Below are 19423 nucleotides of genomic sequence, written 5' to 3'. Positions count from 1 at the left end.
ACTTCAACCACTGCGCTGGGACCTGAGGCCCCTCAAACCCGTGTCACTCGCCCTGCAGCCCCTCCAGCCCCTGGCATGTTCCCTGCAGCACCTCGAGCCCCTGGCATGTTCCCTGCAGCCACTCCAAGCCTGGCACAGGCCCTACAGCTGGCTGCGGGGACTATCCAGAAATCTGCTCCAGAAATACAGTGATGGCAAGGAGCCCTCCACTTCATGCTTCCTTTTTTTTCTAGCTGGAAGCATTCAGAGTTGTCAACGGAATTGGTTTGGAGGAGTAGGAAAGACAGAATTGCTGGGTTTCTGCTTTCTCCCAGAAACTATCAGACCACAACATGACAGTTGTCTTTCTTTTACGTTCTTTTACACCTGGATCTTTCTCACTTTTATGAGTGTGGGGTATTCCTTCTTTCTCCCTTTACCTTCCTCCCTCCCTCCCTCCATTCCTTCCTTCCTTCCTTCCTTCCTTCCTTCCTTCCTTCCTTCCTTCCTTCCTTCCTTCCTTCCTTCCTTCCTTCCTTCCTTCCTTCCTTCCTTCCTTCCTTCCTTCCTTCCTTCCTTCCTTCCCTCCTTTCGTTCTGTCTGTCTGTCTCTCTTTCTCTCTTTCTGTCCAGCACTGATTTTATGGCTACGTGTGCATATCCACAGTGTACAGTTTTTCTCCGTTCCGTTTCTTCCCTGAGTCTTGCCCCTCTTCCCTGCAACTGAACAGCATTTGCCTTGATCAAGGAAGTGGCAACATGCGGCTTACACAGTAACCTGCTGAAATTACAGCTATAACCATGGAGCACAGCTGCCGATCAACACAAGACCACCAATCGCTCACATTTCTAAACTGCTCGTCACAATTCTTCCGTATGTAGGCTGTGATGCTGCTCATTTCTTAAGCACCCATCCATTTCTTCTCTTCCCAGACCCTCAAGGTGTCCTGGTCAAACCACCTCCCTTCCTCTTGCCCCATCTGGCTCTCCCACCTTCCTTTTCCCTCAAGGCTCAACTTTTTTTTTTTTTTTTTTTCCAGCATAGCTGCTCCATAGAAGCTGCTGCTGCCCACCTCCGAGTTGACTAGGGCTGAACTACTGAAAAAGAAAAGAAAATCTATAAATAAGAGTGAGAGATGGTGAATACCCAACCATCTCTTAAAAGCAGGATTTTAAGAGAATAAGTAATTGATAAATGGAGTTAAGATCGGAGGGAAAAAAATCCACTGTTGCAATCAATAGAGTTAAGAAGTTTTTCAAGTACATTAGGAACAAAAATTAGAGTAATGACACAGATCTGATACGGGATGGGTATTGCTTCAGTGAGAAATGATGGAAAAAAACACAACACAACACATGTGTATGTGTTGTTGGGTATTTGTAAAAAAAAAAAAGAAACAAAAAACAGGTTAATGAAAACTGCATGCTCAATTAGATGATTTTTTTGTTGTCATTGGTATGGAATTGTGGGCTTTACAACACAATATGTGTTATATATATATATTATATATGTTTTATATATGTTTTATATATGTTTTAATAAAATAAGGAAATGATATTTTTTTTCTACGTTTGTGGTTTCCAAACTGTAGTTAATAAACATTAAACAAGATGCAATAGGATCTCGTTAACTCTTTTGTTTGAAAAAACAGTGGCCCTGATCGAGAGGTGCAAGTGAGAGGAGACAATATTCAGTATTTCTCTATGTTGTCATTTATTGGTGAAGATGAAAGTCTGCAGTTCATGTTCATTACACTAGCATGACAACATGACCACAAGGGGGACTGTCTGGTAGTGAAAAGGAACTTCAGCATGGATTAAAAATCTTTGCCTTTCTTTATTCTGAACTGTTTTTCTTATGGCTGCTAGAGAGAGATTCTCTGCCTTAGAAATAAAACTGCCCAGGCTGTTCTGATAAACCTGTAGGGTTAAGGCACTTCTACCAAAACAGATTTCAAAAGGCAAGAAGTCAAAAAGCAACAATTCAGTAATCTGTGTACGCTTCTATATTAAGTTTTAAGATCACCTGGTTTATATTTAGTTCACACAAATTAACTAAACATAGCAGCATACAACCTAAGAAAAGCTTAAGAAATTTATTAGATGCACAGATAAAGTGCTGTAACAGAGAAACTTGTGTAAATCTATTCTAAAATAAATAAGGTACAGTTAAACCACCTTTGACTCGTTTTAACTCGGAAAGAAATAACCTAAGTTTTAATCATTTGAATTTTAAGGTCAAGGTGAAATATACCATAACTATAACAGTGGTTGTGATCTGTATCAACTATTTGAGGCTCCTGTTCCTCTTGAGGTCTCCCAGAAACAGGAAGGCTATTGCAAAATGTGTCCATTAGACATAGTTCCTTTTACAGAAACATTTTTGTAATAAAGTCTGGTTGCTCAAATACATGTTAAAATATTTAACAAGGAAACAATTTTCTCCTGATCCAGTCAATCTTTTAAACAAGACAATGTATTTTTCCTATGACGCAGCCCACAGGAGGGAACAGAAGTAAACATCCTCCTGAACTGAAGACTGTTTTGCTTGAAGAACTAAACTATTGCATTATTATATGAGAGCAAGAAATATCCATTTGGGTTATCCCTTTCTCCAAACATGGTGCCCAGTGATACATGTATTTTTGCCTTAATCTCAAAGGCCCGTTTGTCTCCAGGTAAGGTACGTTAAAAAGAGATTCCCTTTAAGCATCTTATCACAAGATCTCTTACTGCCTTTCCATCCGGGGAAGCTTGTGTGTTAAACTGCCCTTGGAGTTTTGGATGCTACTAGATTTCTGTGCTCTGTTATCCATAATTTCAGGCACTTCGGGGCTAACATGGCTGTTTAAGTCAATGCAATAATATTACCAATATATTCAACACTCAGAAGAGTCACCACAGTTTCCTTCACACACTCAGGATTTCAAATTCTTCTTCCAATTCAAATAGCTTGTCAGTAGATTCAATGAGTTCTGTAAAAAAAGATAAAGAAAAAAATGCTTCTAAAGACATGCCTGATTTTGTTCACTTAAAAAAAAAAACTTTGAAAGACGCATTCCAGAAAAGTACTTTGGAAGAGTGAAAAAAAAAATCTGTGCTAGCAATTGTATGGCTTGTTTGGATACATGCCTGCTATATATTGCTTGACACTCACAAAGGATAGTTATTCTACCTGTGATTATTCTTTTATTTGCTAACGAGGAACATAACATTGCACAATTAGGCTTTTAATCGGTGCCTTACCTGCTCCTGTGGTTGTCACTTCTGGTTTTGTTGGAGGTATGAAAGGAGGCCAGTGTGGCGGGTGCTTCTGGACCAGCTCAAACATCCGTAGACTCTGCTGCTTTAGAATCTCCTGAGGACAGAATGCTTTCATTTTAAAAGCTGGCTCGGGAGACGCTTCAAACACAAAACGTGTCTGCTTAATTGAAAGTGTTTTTTAATTACGCATGTCCATCAGGAAAAAAAAGTCTTTATACAGACATACTGTGAAATCCAAGCACCATGGTCTCTGTAATACATCCCTAGTTAAAACACATCTGGAAGACAGATCTCTTGAACTGTACTACAAATTATCAGTCTTATCATCTTTTGATATCAGCTTTGATATCTGCAAACCTGTAATTTTGTTTACAGGTAGCAAGCACACTAGGAATGTACAATATTTTCTGCTTTTTAAAAGAAAGTTGCTTGCATAGAACTCTCCTCAAGTTTTCTGTTGATCAATAGCACAAAAGACAGATCTATCAGCTCCTCCAAAGGGGAAAAAAAAAAAAAAAAACGCATCAGATTTTGAAGGACAGGTTTTGGTCAGGAAAAAAGGTGTTCCTGAAGCCAAACGCTATTCCTCTTCAAAGAGAAGTTACCTTCTGTCCTGTATTTCAGTTATTTACAAACTGTTTTCCTTAGATGATTTTTTTTTTTTTTAAATAAATGCCCTTAGAGGTTGATGGTACTTTACATTCAGACGTCTGGTGCTTAGCTTAACAGCTGCATGCAGAAACATCCTCAAGTCTGTTTCCTGTGGCAGCCAGCACCTTCTGTTCTCCCTAGATCAGCAGGAGCTAGAGGCCTGCAGCACTTACAGAATCAGATCTTTAAGATAGCAGGGACTAACAGTCATAATTAGAACACGCAACCTATTATGTCAAACAATAAAAAAGGATCAGGAAGCAAATCATTGATACATCACTACAATATGGCAGTTAAACCTGAGTCATTTAGTGAGAATTAGAAGTTAAAAGCAAGTGTCACCCAGTAACACCTTCAAGTGTGGATGTTTACACCCATTTTCCAACTGGCAGGGTTTGTGGCTGGTAAAGTGCTGAACAATTTCCAATTAGCAATTCAGTAGTATTGCCTTACCCTGATGCTTTAATGCATTCTTCTCCATGGCTCATACAATTTGTATACAAAGGAAAATGCAAAGGAAAATTTTACAAAAAACAGACAATAAAAACCAGACTTTATAAAGAACAAATCGAGATGCTAAGTTCCCACTCTTACCTTTTGTACAAGACTACACCGGTTATCAAAATCACATTCTTCTTTGCAAAAGAAGCCCTTAGGGGAAAAAACAAACACACAGAGTTTTACCTTTGCAGATGGTAGGTATGTGGTACCAGCAGGTAAGGCGGTTTGACCTCTGATACAGTAATGCCCTGTACGATCAGTAGATATAAGACTCCAAATATGTGGCAGCTCTAGGGAGAGAACCCAAGGGGAGAACAAGGCCCTGCAAACCCCTAACGAAATAGTCAAGCAAAAAGTAGCAGCAGCTCCTGTGTGCTCCTCCATGGAGCGCCACCCAGTTCCTACAGTCCAGGTATCAGCAGAAGCTGAAAACTTGTAGATGATGGACCACCTAAGGAACATTTCCATTCTGGTATCTATACTGAAAATATTTGCTCTTCATTATGATTTTGTCTGTCTCGTTGCATCATGCCACATTTTGCACAGTTACGTAGTTAAGTATTAAAACAAAACAAAACAAAAAAACTTTCTAAAAAGCAGCAGTATTAAAAAACAGGTATGTGAATGAATGACAGATATCGGTATCTTTACAGATTGTTTAAAGCTTTAGAAACACATCCCACTGGTGACAACTGCCAATCACCCAATCACAGGATACTGGCATGGGATCAGATCCAATTTTTTCAAATACCACAGTACCCCATGACATTTTGGGTGAATTACAAATAATACATTTGTATTTGTAATTTGGGGTGAAATACAATAATTCCACTTAAACATTTTCAACTTATGATAGAAAGTAAGTTTAAGTAACTTGTCTAGAGGTGACCAAACATAAAGTAGTGATAGAATAAAACACGTAAACCTGTTTCAGTTCCTTGCTCTGACCATTATAATGCCTCTTGAAAGAAGTAAAAGCTGCTCAGTAAAGAAAACAAAGCGAGCTCCCTACAGTACAGACAGCTCCCCACTTGCCCTAAGATTCTCCATGTAGTTATGTACAAACTACTATGTGTTGATCACAGAAGACAGCTTTGTGATCTTGGTTCTGTTCAAGGAGATGCATTGCTGCCCTTACCAATGTAGAGAGACATTACTTTGAGATAAAGTACATGCATTCAAGATTTCCTGACACTTACTAAAGCTACTGAAGGGTCCAAATTCATGATCTTCATTCTATGTGGGGCTTCCTGGCAGTGGAAACTCTCATCGTCAACCGTGCCATTTTCTTCTGAATCTACAAAGCTTTGAGTGGTGTGAGGGTCCAGATAGATCAGCTCATTGCCTGGATGGGTAAAAGCCGTATGTTAAAAATAAGCAAGTGACATTAATAAGCACTTGGTCCAGAACTGTAAAATAGAAATTAGATTGCCATTGCAGTCAGTATAATCTAGACTTTCCAGCTAGGGATTCTTTAAGAGAATCGGAAGGTTTAGACACAGCGTTTCCCACAGGGTATTTAGTATAACTTCCTATTGTCACCTATTACTGTAATTTTTTGGTTGGTTATGTTCTATCTTTGTCACATACTTTTATTTTTCCATGTGAGATCCAGTACTTTTTTTTTTTTTTTTTTAAATCTCAAGTGTTGTAAACACTAACATTTGACAGATTAAAAGGTACAGGATGTTCACAGATGCAATCTGTAATCCCATTAGGCATTCATTCAGAAATTGGAACAAAAAAGCCTAACTAAAACAGGTTAGGTTTTACAAAAGGACAAAATAGGGTTGCAAAATTTTGGCCCAAAGTGGGGTGAAATCTGAAGGAATGCATTTTAAATTAATTAGAGCAATACTTAATAACAGAAGGTATGCAAAAGGTGAAAAAGATACTGCTATCAGAAACAGTTTTGAAATACAAGAAAATAAAAGTGACATTTGACCAATACACTTGTCAAATGCTATCAGCTATTCTCAGTATGTTGCTCTTGTTGATGTCATCACTTATTTTTACACCTAGCTTTGCTGTTAACTTTCTGCTCCTGTTAAGGATCATCTCATACTGTTTCTAAACTCTTTTAGATATGCTTCTTCATTTATTTTATTCTATTCTCATCTTTCTTTACTTCTAGAGGTTCACGCTTAGACCCCTTACTATTTCCCCTTCAAAAAATGTTCTCTTTTGATCATCTGCACATTTGGAATAAGTTTCTTTTTTCCTTACCTAAAAATCCTATGAAATAAAAGGCATTATTTGGTTTCCCTCCTAATGCTCCCAAAGACTGTGGCATCTTAAAGCATTCCTAGGAGTTCAAAAGGAATAAAGGAAATTGTCATTCATTTCTTTACTGACATCACAGATACCCAAACTTATTTGACAGTAACGAGCAATGAATTGAAAGAAAACCTTACTTTAAATGCATCAATATATACGGGATTTATGTGATTTATCCCTAGTCGTAGAGGTATAATAAGCAAGAGGGCTTTCCAGCCTGTGCAGAGTCCTCCTGCCTTCTTGCTTCGGCCAAGAGCACTTCTGTGCAAATGTGCACTGCTGTGGGACGCGCTGCTGCTCTGAGGAGGGGACCAGCACGTTTTTTCTGCGGGAATAAAACTAGAAATCAGTCAACGCACAGAGGAACACAAAGCAGATCTTCCTCTCAGTAGTGAATTAAGCTAGTTTGCCAGGGATCTTTATAGGGCACCCAAGACAAAACGAGCCGGGCATGGCAATTACAGCTATTTAGTAGAAGTAATTCTAGCAGACAGTATGTGCTGGCACGTCCAAGTGAGACGTTAGATCAATGATTGGGGGATGACAATTTAAGACTGCAGTGACATGTCCTATTAATGTTATTAATAGTGTCAAGCTTTGCCTATAAAACGCCAGAGAAATGAAATGGCAGCAATGATAACAGTAGAAATTCTTCAAGGAGCTCTTCACATCCAGTGATGTGAGCACGAAGTTGGCATCAGGGATCAAAAAAACACAACTGAGTTTGTATGTCCTTCTTCCCTCTTCTTACCCTTGCAAGACAAACCCATGCCCCCCCAAGTATTTGTTCATGTTTAGATACATGCTGGCAAATGGAGTCAAATCAGAAACTGTTACCAGAAAACTGATGAGGTGTCACTTACTGATGTCTTCAATGACCACCGTATTGCCCATAGATACATAAACTGCTAATGAATTCCATTCATCAAATAAAGCAAGCTTCCTAGAAAACATTAAGGTACTAATTAATATAAACTAGTTGGATCAAAAGGGTAGCTTTACACTCAGAACCATTTATTTATTTTTTTTTTCTTAAGAAAAAACATCCTTTCTGCATTTTTTAAAGTCTCCATGTAAGAAAAAGAAAACTTTAAACATTAAATGTTTCATATCTTTAGAAAAATAGGTACTGAGTGGTACCAGGAAAAACATATGCGCTGCACCATGTGCAAACTGTTTTGTCTTACTGCTAAGTGCAGTGACAGTAACAGTTCAACTACATCAAGTTTATTACTTTTTATTGCACTCGACAGTCTCTGCACTGGGTTCTTGCCCAATTGTGTCTTTTCTCATCTGGAAAAGAAAAAAATTCCTATGCCAGTTTTGCAGATTACTTTTTGCTTAAGAAATTCCACTGAATTCAGTGGAATTACTTCTGCCTGAGCCTGCGTGCACAGCAGAAATGGGGCGTTAAAAGCTAAATCAGCTAAGGGTTTGGGGCACCAAAACTTCAGTGGGAGACAGCAGCACACAGTTTTATGTCCACTTCTGCAAAATCCAAACCTTTGGGGAAGGGAGCTACACTCTTAAGCTGCACTGGCAGAATTAGCTGTTTCAAATAAGCCAGAAAGAAATGGGGGTGAGCGTTTCACCATGAAAAACTTGGCCATGAAAGATCTGGAGTCCAGGGCATGCTTCAGCTCCCCTCCCTCTTCAGATCATGTGCCTGTTCCAGGGTGTCAAAGACTTGCTGCTGAGCTCGCAGGACCTGTAGCCTAGCCCCTGCCTGAGGTAAGACACCTCCACGTACCCCTGGAGAACTGAGCAGCCTCAGTTCCTTTCAGTGTGGCTCCCAGACTATGAGGAGCTGCCCATCTTTATCCAGTAGCCTTGCTGGCAGAACTGCTGCTCAGAAAGGGAGGAATTGCAGCTCAGTTCCCTCCTCAGCCGAGATGGCTTCTCTCTGATGTTTCACACCACCACTCCGACCTACACGGTGGCACTCTCGACCTGCCAGAGCTGTGCCACTGTGCAGAAAGGAATATACATCTGTGGTGTGACTGGTGAGGGCATGCAGACGGCATAGCAGGAGACTTTCCTGCAGTTTCTTCTCCTCAGGCTCTTCCTTTATTAAAATTTAGAGGTCACCCATTCCCAACTCAGTACCTGCACACCGAGCTGTGGCATGACATTCCATGCTGCACTTGTAAAGAGATGGCAAGTACATTCCTGACTGTGGGACAGGGGGAGATGCAGCCTTCAAAACTCTGCCTGGGCCTTCTCTTGGCTGCCCCAGGGGAGTACGTTCTGAATGAGACTGGTATGATCTCACTTACTTTAGTACTTGAGCAACTGTATTTGGTCCAAACCATTCTCCAATTGACTTCCCCTCTCCAACACCCACCTGTGCTGTTTTCATAGTGAAAAAAAGACACACGTACACAAAATCAAAGAAAAATGAGACCATAAAGAATGTGGGAACAATATACAGTAAATACCGTGACTGTCAAACATTCTAGAGTAACTGCAATCTGTATTTAGCAATAACAATTATTTTCTCAATCTATGCTCTTTTCAAAACTTAGGGAGTGCCAGTTTCTTTAATAAACAAAAGGCTTCTAAACTACAATGAGAATTACAAGTTAACAAATGTTAGTGCCCTTTATTACAAATTACAGCAATAAGCTACAAGACTGTCTATTCTAACATTACTGACTCTGGTACCCAAGGCTTACAGAGTTTATCAAGAGCTACATTCTAGTACATGGCTTTATTTAGGTCTCAGGGAATGTTTCTGTACTACTAGTCTTTGCGCCCATCTGCATACCTTTTTATTTTTGTATAAGCATACACCTTGTCTTCACATCCACTTTTTAAAATTATGAATTAACATACTGCAAATTAGTGATTCAACACAGTAGAAATTTCAGTGGAAAAAACCTGAAAGTTTATGTTTGTTCTTACCCATCTGGTGGATTGAATAACAGCAAGCCTTCCTGTCGAGAAAGCATCGTAGGATTCTGTGATATTCTTCTGGTTGTTTTTTGTGTTTTTCCCATTGCCAATCTGAAAGGAAAAATTGATATAGAATAAAAAATGGTGACGTTTTCATTACACTGATCAAATGTCTAGACAGCAGAAAGCTTTATAATGAGATGTTAAAAGACATTTCAATTCATCTCGAATATTTACATTTTGTGTAGAGCTCCTAGAATTCCAAGCTTGTTATTTATCATCAAGCTGCCCTTTATCATCATAGGCTAGATTGTAAAAACAGGGAAAATAAAACAAAACAAAAACATCAACTGCAAACATATTCTGACGGATCATGCTGCGTGTTGATAGCCATTCCAGTATCTCTGAGCTTCCAAGATTATTTAAAAGTACAGGCTGTGTTTAGACCTTGTTGGATTTCTAAGCACCCATTAAATAACAACATAAGATCCATACAGAAAGTCCAAACACTCCACTGGCAGCATCCTGGGATGTGACATGCATGCTTAAGAGCTTGCACCAGGGGGGTTTGGACCTCGTGCTGCTGACAAGTGAGTAGTGAAGAGAAGGGTAAGAACACTGTCCCACGGTGGCAGGTTTTCCCTTGGCCTCAACTTGGGTGTTACACTAAAAGGTTTATAAAATAACGGCGACAGGATTCCCCATTTGTTCTCCTTCTATGCCTATTTCTCTGCTTCAGGCTGGGATGATTTCACCCAGCTGAATATGAATTGATTCATTAGGAACTGTTACCAGGGCATCAAAGAAAGTCTCACTAATAAATTCAGGGTTTGTGCTTTTAATGGAGTACTTACGAAGAAGCGTCTGCAGACAATACCGAAGTTCCCTCAGGACCAGCACTCACCTCTCCCTAAGTGTCTGCAGATCAGTGCTTGGGCCAGCATCATCTGCCCGCATCGCAGCATACATCCCCAGCCAGCGTCCGACGAAGGACCGGTGCCTCCTGTTAGGAAAGTTCATCACAATCAGTGCAGGCTTTCAACTGGGTGCAGCACCACAGAGGACATTTCAGACTGCTAGAAAACAGATAGGGCTGCTGAAGCCTCCATGAACTGTCCTACAGATAAAAGGCACACAGCAAGACTTTGGTTCCATGCTGTTGGTCTAATTCTAATCTCTGCATTGCACAAATAAACAAAATTCATTTATTCCTTGTGGAGCTGACTTACTCTTTTCATTCTTCAAGCAGCATTCACAAACCATTTACTGCATGCTATACAACATGATCACCTGTTTACATACAGACATAAATAAACACTGATTTTAATAATCTTCATGTTTGCATAAACAGTTAAAATGATGCTCAAAATGCGCTGATACTCTAGAAATATTTTCCCAGCCTACGATGCCATCACTTATCTTGCTATTTAATTTAGAACAATGCAGCAAATCTGCAGTATACTCACCACTAGGCAAAAACTTTCTTCTATATGTAAACCACACGTAAACCACAGTAAACCACGCGTGAACACACCTTGGCTTATTGTCTGACTTTGGCTTATGGTGCGTCTGTTGCTGTGTCCAGCACAGTGCAGCCCCTAAATTGCTACCAAAACCTTGCCACAAACCTCAATCCCCCTGTTAAAAGAGACCCTCTTGTTTGTTGCCCTTCTTTCGACACTCTCTAACAGGTTTATGTCTTTTTCTTATACTGTGGAGCCCAAAACTGCACTCAGTACTCAGTACATGGAATACCAACAGAGACTGCCTGGCATTTTCTCTTCTCTGCAGAAGCTCTGTTGCTAACACTGTCCAGAAATCACCACTGTCACAGACAGTAGTAGCATTCCCTCCTCCCACAGTTTGTTCTGCCCCCCAAGACTTAGACACCACCCAGAAAAAGAAGAATAATAATACTAATAAAATAAAATAAAATAAAATAAAATAAAATAAAATAAAATAAAATAAAATAAAATAAAATAAAATAAAATAAAATAAAATAAAATAGTCAAAAGCCATCAGGAAGGCAGTGGTGCAGACTGTGGAGAGCCTGGGTTCAAATCCTTCTTCTGTGAGGCTCTGAACCTATATCCCACCACAATCTCTCTGCTAATGTATGGCAGGGAAAGGAGGAAGAAAGAACATATCTCCTGCACTTTCCATTTATTGTTGAATGACAATTCTGTAGAGTTATAAAGCCTCAATCAGTGAGATACAGGGTTCTTCTCACACTGTCTCACTGTGCCCTAAGCGGAACAGCTCTCATTTAATAGATGCTTCACCACAAAATCATGAGTCATCTGCAGTTTTGAACTTTTCTGGGATCAAGTCCCTTCAGATGGTTGAGGAATCTGCTCCAGCACCTATGTAAACTGGTGCTCTACTAAGCTAGTGAGTGAACAAGAGAGAAATCCTCTGCTAGATGACTTGACAAATCGGGTCTGAAAATAGTGTTGAGGCAGAATAGTCCACGATTTTTGCCTTGGGTGCACAGAGGGATTGGGTGTTGTAGACTTCTTTTATTCTTCATTAAGATAAACATTTTCAAAAATGTGCTTGTTCAACCTTGCTCCCACTGTGTGCATGGGAGGGAGATAACTGAAAGTGGGGAGCGTTGCTTGGATCCTGCAAGTGGCTGAGGTCCAGTGGGGTTGGAGGCTTTCTTCCTCCTTTTGGAAATGCAAAGCAACCCTGCACCTCCCCTGCACTTGCAGAAGGATCGTGACAGCCCAAAGCACAGCGGCTTTGTAATTGCTGCATACACTTCGATCGGATTTACGTGGCAAGGGTTTGGTAGCAGGGGCCTGCAGGGATGGCGTCTGTGAGAACAGTCCAGACAACAGCCAGCTCCAGATAGCTCCAAAAGGGCCCCGGCGCTTGCCAGAGCTGAGCCAATAAGCGATGTTGTTTGCACCTCTGGGAGAGCAGATGTAAGCAGGGGGAAATACTGCTGCACAACAGAAGCTGGAAGAGCAAGGAGTGAGAAGCAGCCCTGCAGCCCCCAAGGTGAGTGCAGCAGGAGGCAGGAGGTGCTCCAGGCTCACAGCAGCAGTTCCCCTGCGGGCTGTGCAGGGAGAGGCCCCTGGTGGAGCAGGCTGTCCCCCTGCACCCATGGGTCCCCCATGGAGCAGATCTCCACGCTGCTGCCCCCCTGTGGGTGGAGGAGCCCCCGGTGGAGCAGGTGGCTGTGGCCTGGAGGAGGCTGCGGCCTGTGGAGAGCCCCCGCAGGAGCAGGCCCCGGGCCGCAGCTGCAGCCATGGAGAGGAGCCCCCGCAGGAGCAGGGGGGCTGGGGGGAGCTGCCGCCCAGCCGTGGGGGAGCCGTGCTGGAGCAGTTTGCTCCTGGGGGATGGATGGATGGATGGAGCCCGTGGGACGGAGCCGTGTGGGAGCAGTGCTTGAGGAGCTGCTGCCTGTGGGCAGCCCGTGTGGGATCAGCTGGGGAAGGACGGCATCCCATGGGAGGGACCCCACGGGGAGCAGGGGCAGGGAGGGACCCTGAGGGTCACTGTGCTGAGTCTGCTTTGCCCGTCACGATACTTGTTGAGCCATCGCCCTGTCCTTATCTCAGCCCTGGAGCCCTTTGCATCGTATTTTCTCCCCCTTTCCCTTTGAGGAGGGGGAGTGAGAGAGCGGCCGTGGTGGAACTCAGCTGCCCACCCGCTTTGAACCACCGCAGTTGCAAAGTCCTGGGAAAGATTTCTTTCAAGAAATTAAACAAGGTGTTTAACAAAGAAATGCAGAGTTTCCTTTTGAAGGCTTCCTGGAGAATTGGGCTTCTTTCCTATTCCCAGCTCAGAGGAAGGGAATTGTTGATTTCACCTTCTTTTTTCTGACATGGAAATCAAAGGTGAACTGCTCTACAAGGACGGGCAACGTCTCAGAATCAAGCTCTTTTGCTCTGTAGTCCTTTCTCAAGGAAAAGATTGATCACACACCTTCCACAGATGTAGGGGAGCAGAGAACAATTTGGGAACTACTCTAATTCAAGTCAGTTTGGGCATAGTGGTACTTCCCTAGCTGTTTCTGAGACAGACGCATTAGCAACAGAGAGTGTTGTGCCGTCACTGGGAGGCGCCTGCGGTGATGACTTCAGAAACAGAACTGAATTGTGTCACCACAGCACTTTGGCAACAGCTGCCTCTGTGCACGTTTAGCTGGGAGGCACAGAGAAGGGTGCTGGATGCGATGAAACCACGTGAGGATTTGTGGATCTCCCCTTGAGGTGCACAGAGAGGGACCATGCCCTTCTGTAAGTGTTTTGATGCTTGGCTGCGGAAAAAAATGTGGTTTTGTTGTGAATGCTTCATTGTAGTATTCTGTAGTTTGTGTCAAGTCCTTACAGAAGCCTCAAGGTTGGTACTTTGCTCAATGATGGAGCTGCACAGAGTGAGAACAGACCCAATGTACGGGTGAGGGCCTCTGCACGTTCTCTTCTTCCTACAGACGATCAACAAATAAGGGGAGACAGAGAAGAGTGTGCTGTGGTCCTCCCATAGACCGCAAGTACTAAAGCATAAACAAGAGGCTTAAGAGTCCCCCTGTCATGTTAAAATTCAGGCAGCAATGGACTTCCTCACACGGGCTGGCCTGTCGACTAGTGTCTCAGGCTGTGGCGTATGAAGATGCACTCCATCTGCTTTCAGGGTAGCAATGGCAGTGGGCAAGCTGCCTGACCTTAACATTTGTCATTTCATTATTTCATTTCTCACCTGAGTTTTGGTGGTTCTCCACGATTCATTCTTGGTCTAGAGAAAAAAAAAAAAAAGTGAATTTGGATCAAAATAAAAGGATAAAAGGATTTCCTTTCCATTAATTACATGTTCTTACCTTTGTAACAGATTTGGTTATTGACTTAGAAGGCAAATATCTGGCCAGACTGCAAGACTTGTGCTCGCAGCGTGGGACAGCTCTCGTAAAGGTGATTCAGGGCAGTTTCTGGAAAACAAGACATCAGATCTCCCAAACAGCTTTCTTTGTGCTAATGTAGGAAGGGTGAGTAAGTGTAAAGGTAAGAGCCCAGATACCGTAAGAAGCAGAAAGTGTGAAGGAAACTTCCTTCTGGCTGATACAGCTCCATATCTAGTTGTCAAGTATGAAGAGAGCAGTGCTAAGTTTCTTGGGGAGAGGTAAAAAAGAAGAGACTGGGAGATTGTAAAAGGAAAAAGTGGGATTCCCTATTTCAGGAAATCCTAGGAACTGGAAATAGAGATTGGAAGAGTGCTTTAAGCCAAGACAGACATGTTTTAAAACTAAAACCTAGGAGTTGAATGAACCAAGAAATGAATCCCTTTTGATTATGCAGTTGCGTCCAGTGTTTCTCTGTAGAGAAACTATTTCTTTCTCCAGAAACTCATCTGAGCCTCTGTTCAGATGCTTTCAGTTAGAGATAGTTTAGATTAACAATGTTGGTTCTGAGTCCTTGATATTACATTTGACTATTCATAACCATCACAAAGGACAGATTATTTTTTACCATAATCCTTTAAGAAACTGTAGGGAAACCTGTCATTTCCAAGGGAAACAGAGAATAAATTGGGACCTCTCCCAGAAGCAAGGGAGCATCACATATCTGGCATGTCAATGAGCAACAGACACATATTTTTTGTGGTCGAAGATAGACTGCTTAAGTAGCTTTGCATGCTATTTGAGCACAGTATCAGCCTACTAAATGTAGCACTGCTTATCAGAGAGGGAGTTTTGAGTGACCCCCATGCAAGTTGTATCAGTGTCCACCTGCTCATGACAGGCAGTGGTGCCATGGGCTCCCAGTGCCTCCCCACGATGTCCCAGCCTACCCCAAACCAGAGCCCCTACATCTCTTCCAGAAACTGCAGAAAGTTCTTTGTAAATTCCTGTGAAACTTTCTTCTTCTCTTGTGAACAAATCATTTTTAATTAATGTACAGTATCAAAAGCTGCAGGACTTCATAAATTAATGCAAATCTTGTGTTTGTACAGTAGTATGAGTAGGCATATTACAGAGAACCAGTCTGAAAAAAAAAAAAAAAAAAAAGAAGAAGAATCTCATGGTTTGAGTTCAGTGCACAGATGTCTACTCAGTAATGGATTTCTGGCAATCAAATATTTTCTTTAATGTTATAAGACAGCTTGGTGGTATTTGATCATGATTACCCAAAGCATCCCACCGTGTTTTGGGGTGTAATTGGATGGAAAAGTATTCTACTAATTTATTCTATAAAGCAATTGTCCCATGAAGTAAATACTTCTGTTTATGAGATGCAGCTCATTGTCAAGGTTTCATTTCATAAGTATTTGTGCAGTCTAGATCTTCTACCCTTAATACTTAACCCTGTATCTATTTTCTCTACCCTTGCTGGAAAAGTATGGGTGAATCTGGCTGCCAGAAGTACATAAAATCAACAGAGGAAGGTCAATTTCTCTGGCGATATGTCTAGAGAGGTCCAGTTAACCTGTGTTATAGAGATACTGCTTATACAGAACCAGAGATTCATTGAACCGCCTATGCACCTATAACAAAGTTAAAAGCCCCTCATTTGAATTGTTCTCCTGCTGCCTTCTTTTCTTTTCTTTTTTTTTTTTTTTTTTAAAGGAAGCTGAGAAATAGCAGCTCAGACAAAACACACAAATCTGAACTACCTAAATTATGTCGTTGGGATACTGCTACTGAAAGCACATCCCAAAACACCAACTTGCGCTCAGGTCTTGGCTTTGGTCACTCCATGCAAATGTGCTGAATTTCCTCCACCCTCAAGGGGTGTAAAACCAAAGCCCCAGATCTACAAGTCAGGCTGTGCATCACCTCCCTGGCTAGGGCTGCTGAAAGCATCTGGACATGGGAGAGAGAGAAATGCACTCTCTTGCTGAAATTCAGAGAACATTGCTTGCCTGGAGCCTGTGAAGAACCTCCACATGTGTGTTCGGACTGACCACTGCTGGCACTGTTGGGCTGACCACTGCTGACGTTCTTGGACTGACCACTGTTGATATTGTTGCACTGACCTCTGCTGGAGTTGTTGCACTGCCCACTGCTGCCTAAGGACATTCTGAGAAGGGCCTATCCCTGGCCACGTACCTTCATGCCAGTGGTACATCATCTCATGATGTACCCCAAGAAGTCCCAGAAGGCTCAGCAGCTGTCCTGCTTTTGGGGAATGTGAGAGGTGCAGGTTAAGACTGCTGAGGACTGACCAGTGTCTGGGCAAAGGCTCTCACCTGGTTGACTGAGTGCAGTAGGTGACTCCATCTTCAGTTTGGTCAGGGGTAAGGACAGGGACAGGTCCTTTGCTATTTGCAGCTGGAGCCAGGCTGAGATCCTACCTCCACCTCAGATGGCTAGTGGTTGTACCTGGAGCCTTGTTCCTCTAAATAGATGCTGGTAGAAAATTGTGACATGTCAAGAGAACAATGAGTGGAGGAACTATCATGTCTGTTTTCTGCTTCAGAAACATTTCTCCCTGTTTTCCATGGAAAACTCTGATCCTGCCTTATGCAGAGAGCAGAAGCATGCCTGGCTTTTTGTTCCATTTCTATGCAAGTTTCCAGAGTCAGAAGGACAAACCCAAAAAGAAAATCTGACAACTTCTCTGTATTAGAACAAGAAACAGAGGGCAGAGAGGGCAGAGTCAAGCTATGGATGCCTCTCGAATGCTACAGAAACCTGATTCAGACCAGAGGAAGCACACAGCACCTTACAGGATCAAGATCACCACAAAGGTGAGATGCTACAGCCAAGACATCAGCCTGGTTTAGCTTCTCCTTTAGAAGTCTGTGAGGAGAAGGAAATAAAGTATTTGTATAAGTGCAGGTGGAAAGGGACCTCTGGAAGTCTTCAGTCCACGCTGACTCGCAGAGCAGGGCAATCTCCAATATCTGATCAGATCAGCTGTGGCTTTGTCTAGCTGATCCCAAACACCTATGAGGACAGACTATTCCTCCCAGAGTGAGCTGTTTCAAGTCTGTGCTACACTGAAGATTTTCTATATTAAAAAGAGACAAGACACAGGGGAGAAATATTGGTGCACAGAGGCTTTCCAAATGCTGATTAAATCAGTAGATGAAATAATTTGCCAGATCCTGCTGTTGCTTATCTGTTGCCAGATGTTCCCCATAGCTGTGAAACTGGAAGCTCATCTGCTACTCTTCCAGCATGCCCTAGTCAAACCTTACCCAAGCCTTCAGTATATGCAGTTCATCTGGTGTTTGGTGCTGCACAAATCTAGCATTGAGGGCATATCAGTTTTCTCATCTGCAGTTCTCCATCAGAGAAAATGCAGCAAGTGATGGCTTCCTAATCACAGCCTGAGACAAAGGGACTCATTAAGTATTAGAAGTCCCAGATTTAATTATTCTGATTTCTCTGCACCGTTTTTTATTCTTCATAATATTGTCATTTATATTTATGAGATTACGGAGAGATTTAATGTGTTATAAACTTTCTAAATCCCCCGAGTAAAAAAAAAAAAAAAAAGCTTTTAAACAAAAGCCAAGTTGAGAGGTTGAGAGGAGGCAGGAAAGAAGAGTGAGTACTGTTGAGCAGGGACATGTGGAAAAGCAAAATAATTCAATCTTTATTGCAATTTGGGAATATATTTCAGTGAACCTTGTCCATACACGGGATGGGGTCAGCCTATAGGAAGCCAATAGTTCCTCAGGAACTTATTCTGACTGTTCAAAGAGGGCCTGTACATAAGGACTAGTGTTTGGGTTTCCACACAGGGATCAGTGCAGCTGGCAGCTCCCCCACGGAACAGCCTTTTCCCACCATTGGTACTGGCTCTGCTTTGCACCTTGTGGTGGATGGTGGGGCACCATGGTCATTCTTCACCTCTGTGACTTCCCGCACCCAGCAGAGCAGGTCAGCCTGCAGTGACCCACCAAGGGACCTCGTTACATGGCTTTACCCCGGGCCCACCATGGAGAGAAGATATTCAAGGGGATCCACTTGTCTCCATACCCGTTACAGCTCTGCTGTTGGGAGGTTTAGAGGGGGAACAGTGTTTCAACACAGCAGGACACCCCTGACTTACAACTAGAGGACATGGTTCTCTTGGAGAGACTGGGTTTGTCCATGCAAGTTAAACTGCTGGAATTAGTCCCAGCTGCAGAGCAATCTCTCTTGGAAGTAATACTTGGAAAGCCTCAGGTGGTAGCCTCCTGATGTGGCAGCTATTTTTTCAGAGAAACAATGTGCATTCTTACCAACTGCATGATATACAGATTTCACCCCCTGTCTCATTTGCCTTCACAAACTCTTGGACGACTTCTTTACCAGAGCTCTCTGCAAAGAAGACTTCCCAGGTCTGCCATGTGCTGCTTCGCTTCTGCCCCTAAATCTGCCCAGGGATTTGGAACAGAACTATGCTAGCCTAGCAGATGATCGGACACTTTGGGATGGGATAGATGACACATAACTTTTTTTTTTTTTTTACTCAAAGTACAGGAACATTTAGGTCCCAGGCTTGATTTTCCCATCTGTAGTTATTCAGGATATCCTACAAAACCATCCAAAGTGTGGCTTTGACCAAAAACATCTCCTGAAATCACAATGCTGGAGATCAAAAGTCATGAGTCAAATCAGCATGAGATTGCCCACCTTCTCTGGGCTGTGTCACAGCACAGCAGCCATGCCTGGGGAGTACAAGGCAGAGGCAGCCCTCCATGCCTTCTGGCAGCTCGAGGACTTGGAACACAGCCATACGAAGGGAGCCAGGGCGCTCTCATTCCCAGGGTAGACTGAGTTGCTTTGAAGACAGGTACTAGACCCGGTGGAAATCCCAGCACTCGCAGAAGTTTTCATGTTGCATCTGTGTCCTGTGGGCATTGATCTTGTTCATCCTTTGCCTTCTGCTGGGGACAGCAGCACTCCTCCCTGCACC

The 19423-nt window shown here is 42.5% G+C and overlaps 1 protein-coding gene across 1 annotated transcript; it reads right to left on the bottom strand.

Moving 5' to 3' along the window:
- Window positions 1-2388: 2388 nt before the first annotated feature.
- LOC140000917 (cysteine protease ATG4A-like) lies at window positions 2389-16590 on the bottom strand. The gene is made up of 10 exons (XM_072032023.1): window positions 16476-16590; window positions 11033-11194; window positions 10471-10569; window positions 9576-9677; window positions 8948-9020; window positions 7542-7614; window positions 5594-5734; window positions 4488-4544; window positions 3225-3336; window positions 2389-2953 (listed from the first exon to the last, which is right to left on the bottom strand). Exons 1-10 carry the CDS (start codon window positions 16588-16590, stop codon window positions 2889-2891), a joined length of 999 nt encoding a protein of 332 aa, XP_071888124.1. The 3' UTR covers window positions 2389-2888.
- Window positions 16591-19423: the final 2833 nt, after the last annotated feature.

The sequence above is a fragment of the Anas platyrhynchos genome, chromosome 35, assembly GCF_047663525.1.
Source record: "Anas platyrhynchos isolate ZD024472 breed Pekin duck chromosome 35, IASCAAS_PekinDuck_T2T, whole genome shotgun sequence".
NCBI classification, from domain to species: domain Eukaryota; kingdom Metazoa; phylum Chordata; class Aves; order Anseriformes; family Anatidae; genus Anas; species Anas platyrhynchos.
Note: the sequence above shows the minus strand (reverse complement) of the source record. Positions and strands in the feature narration are given on the sequence as shown.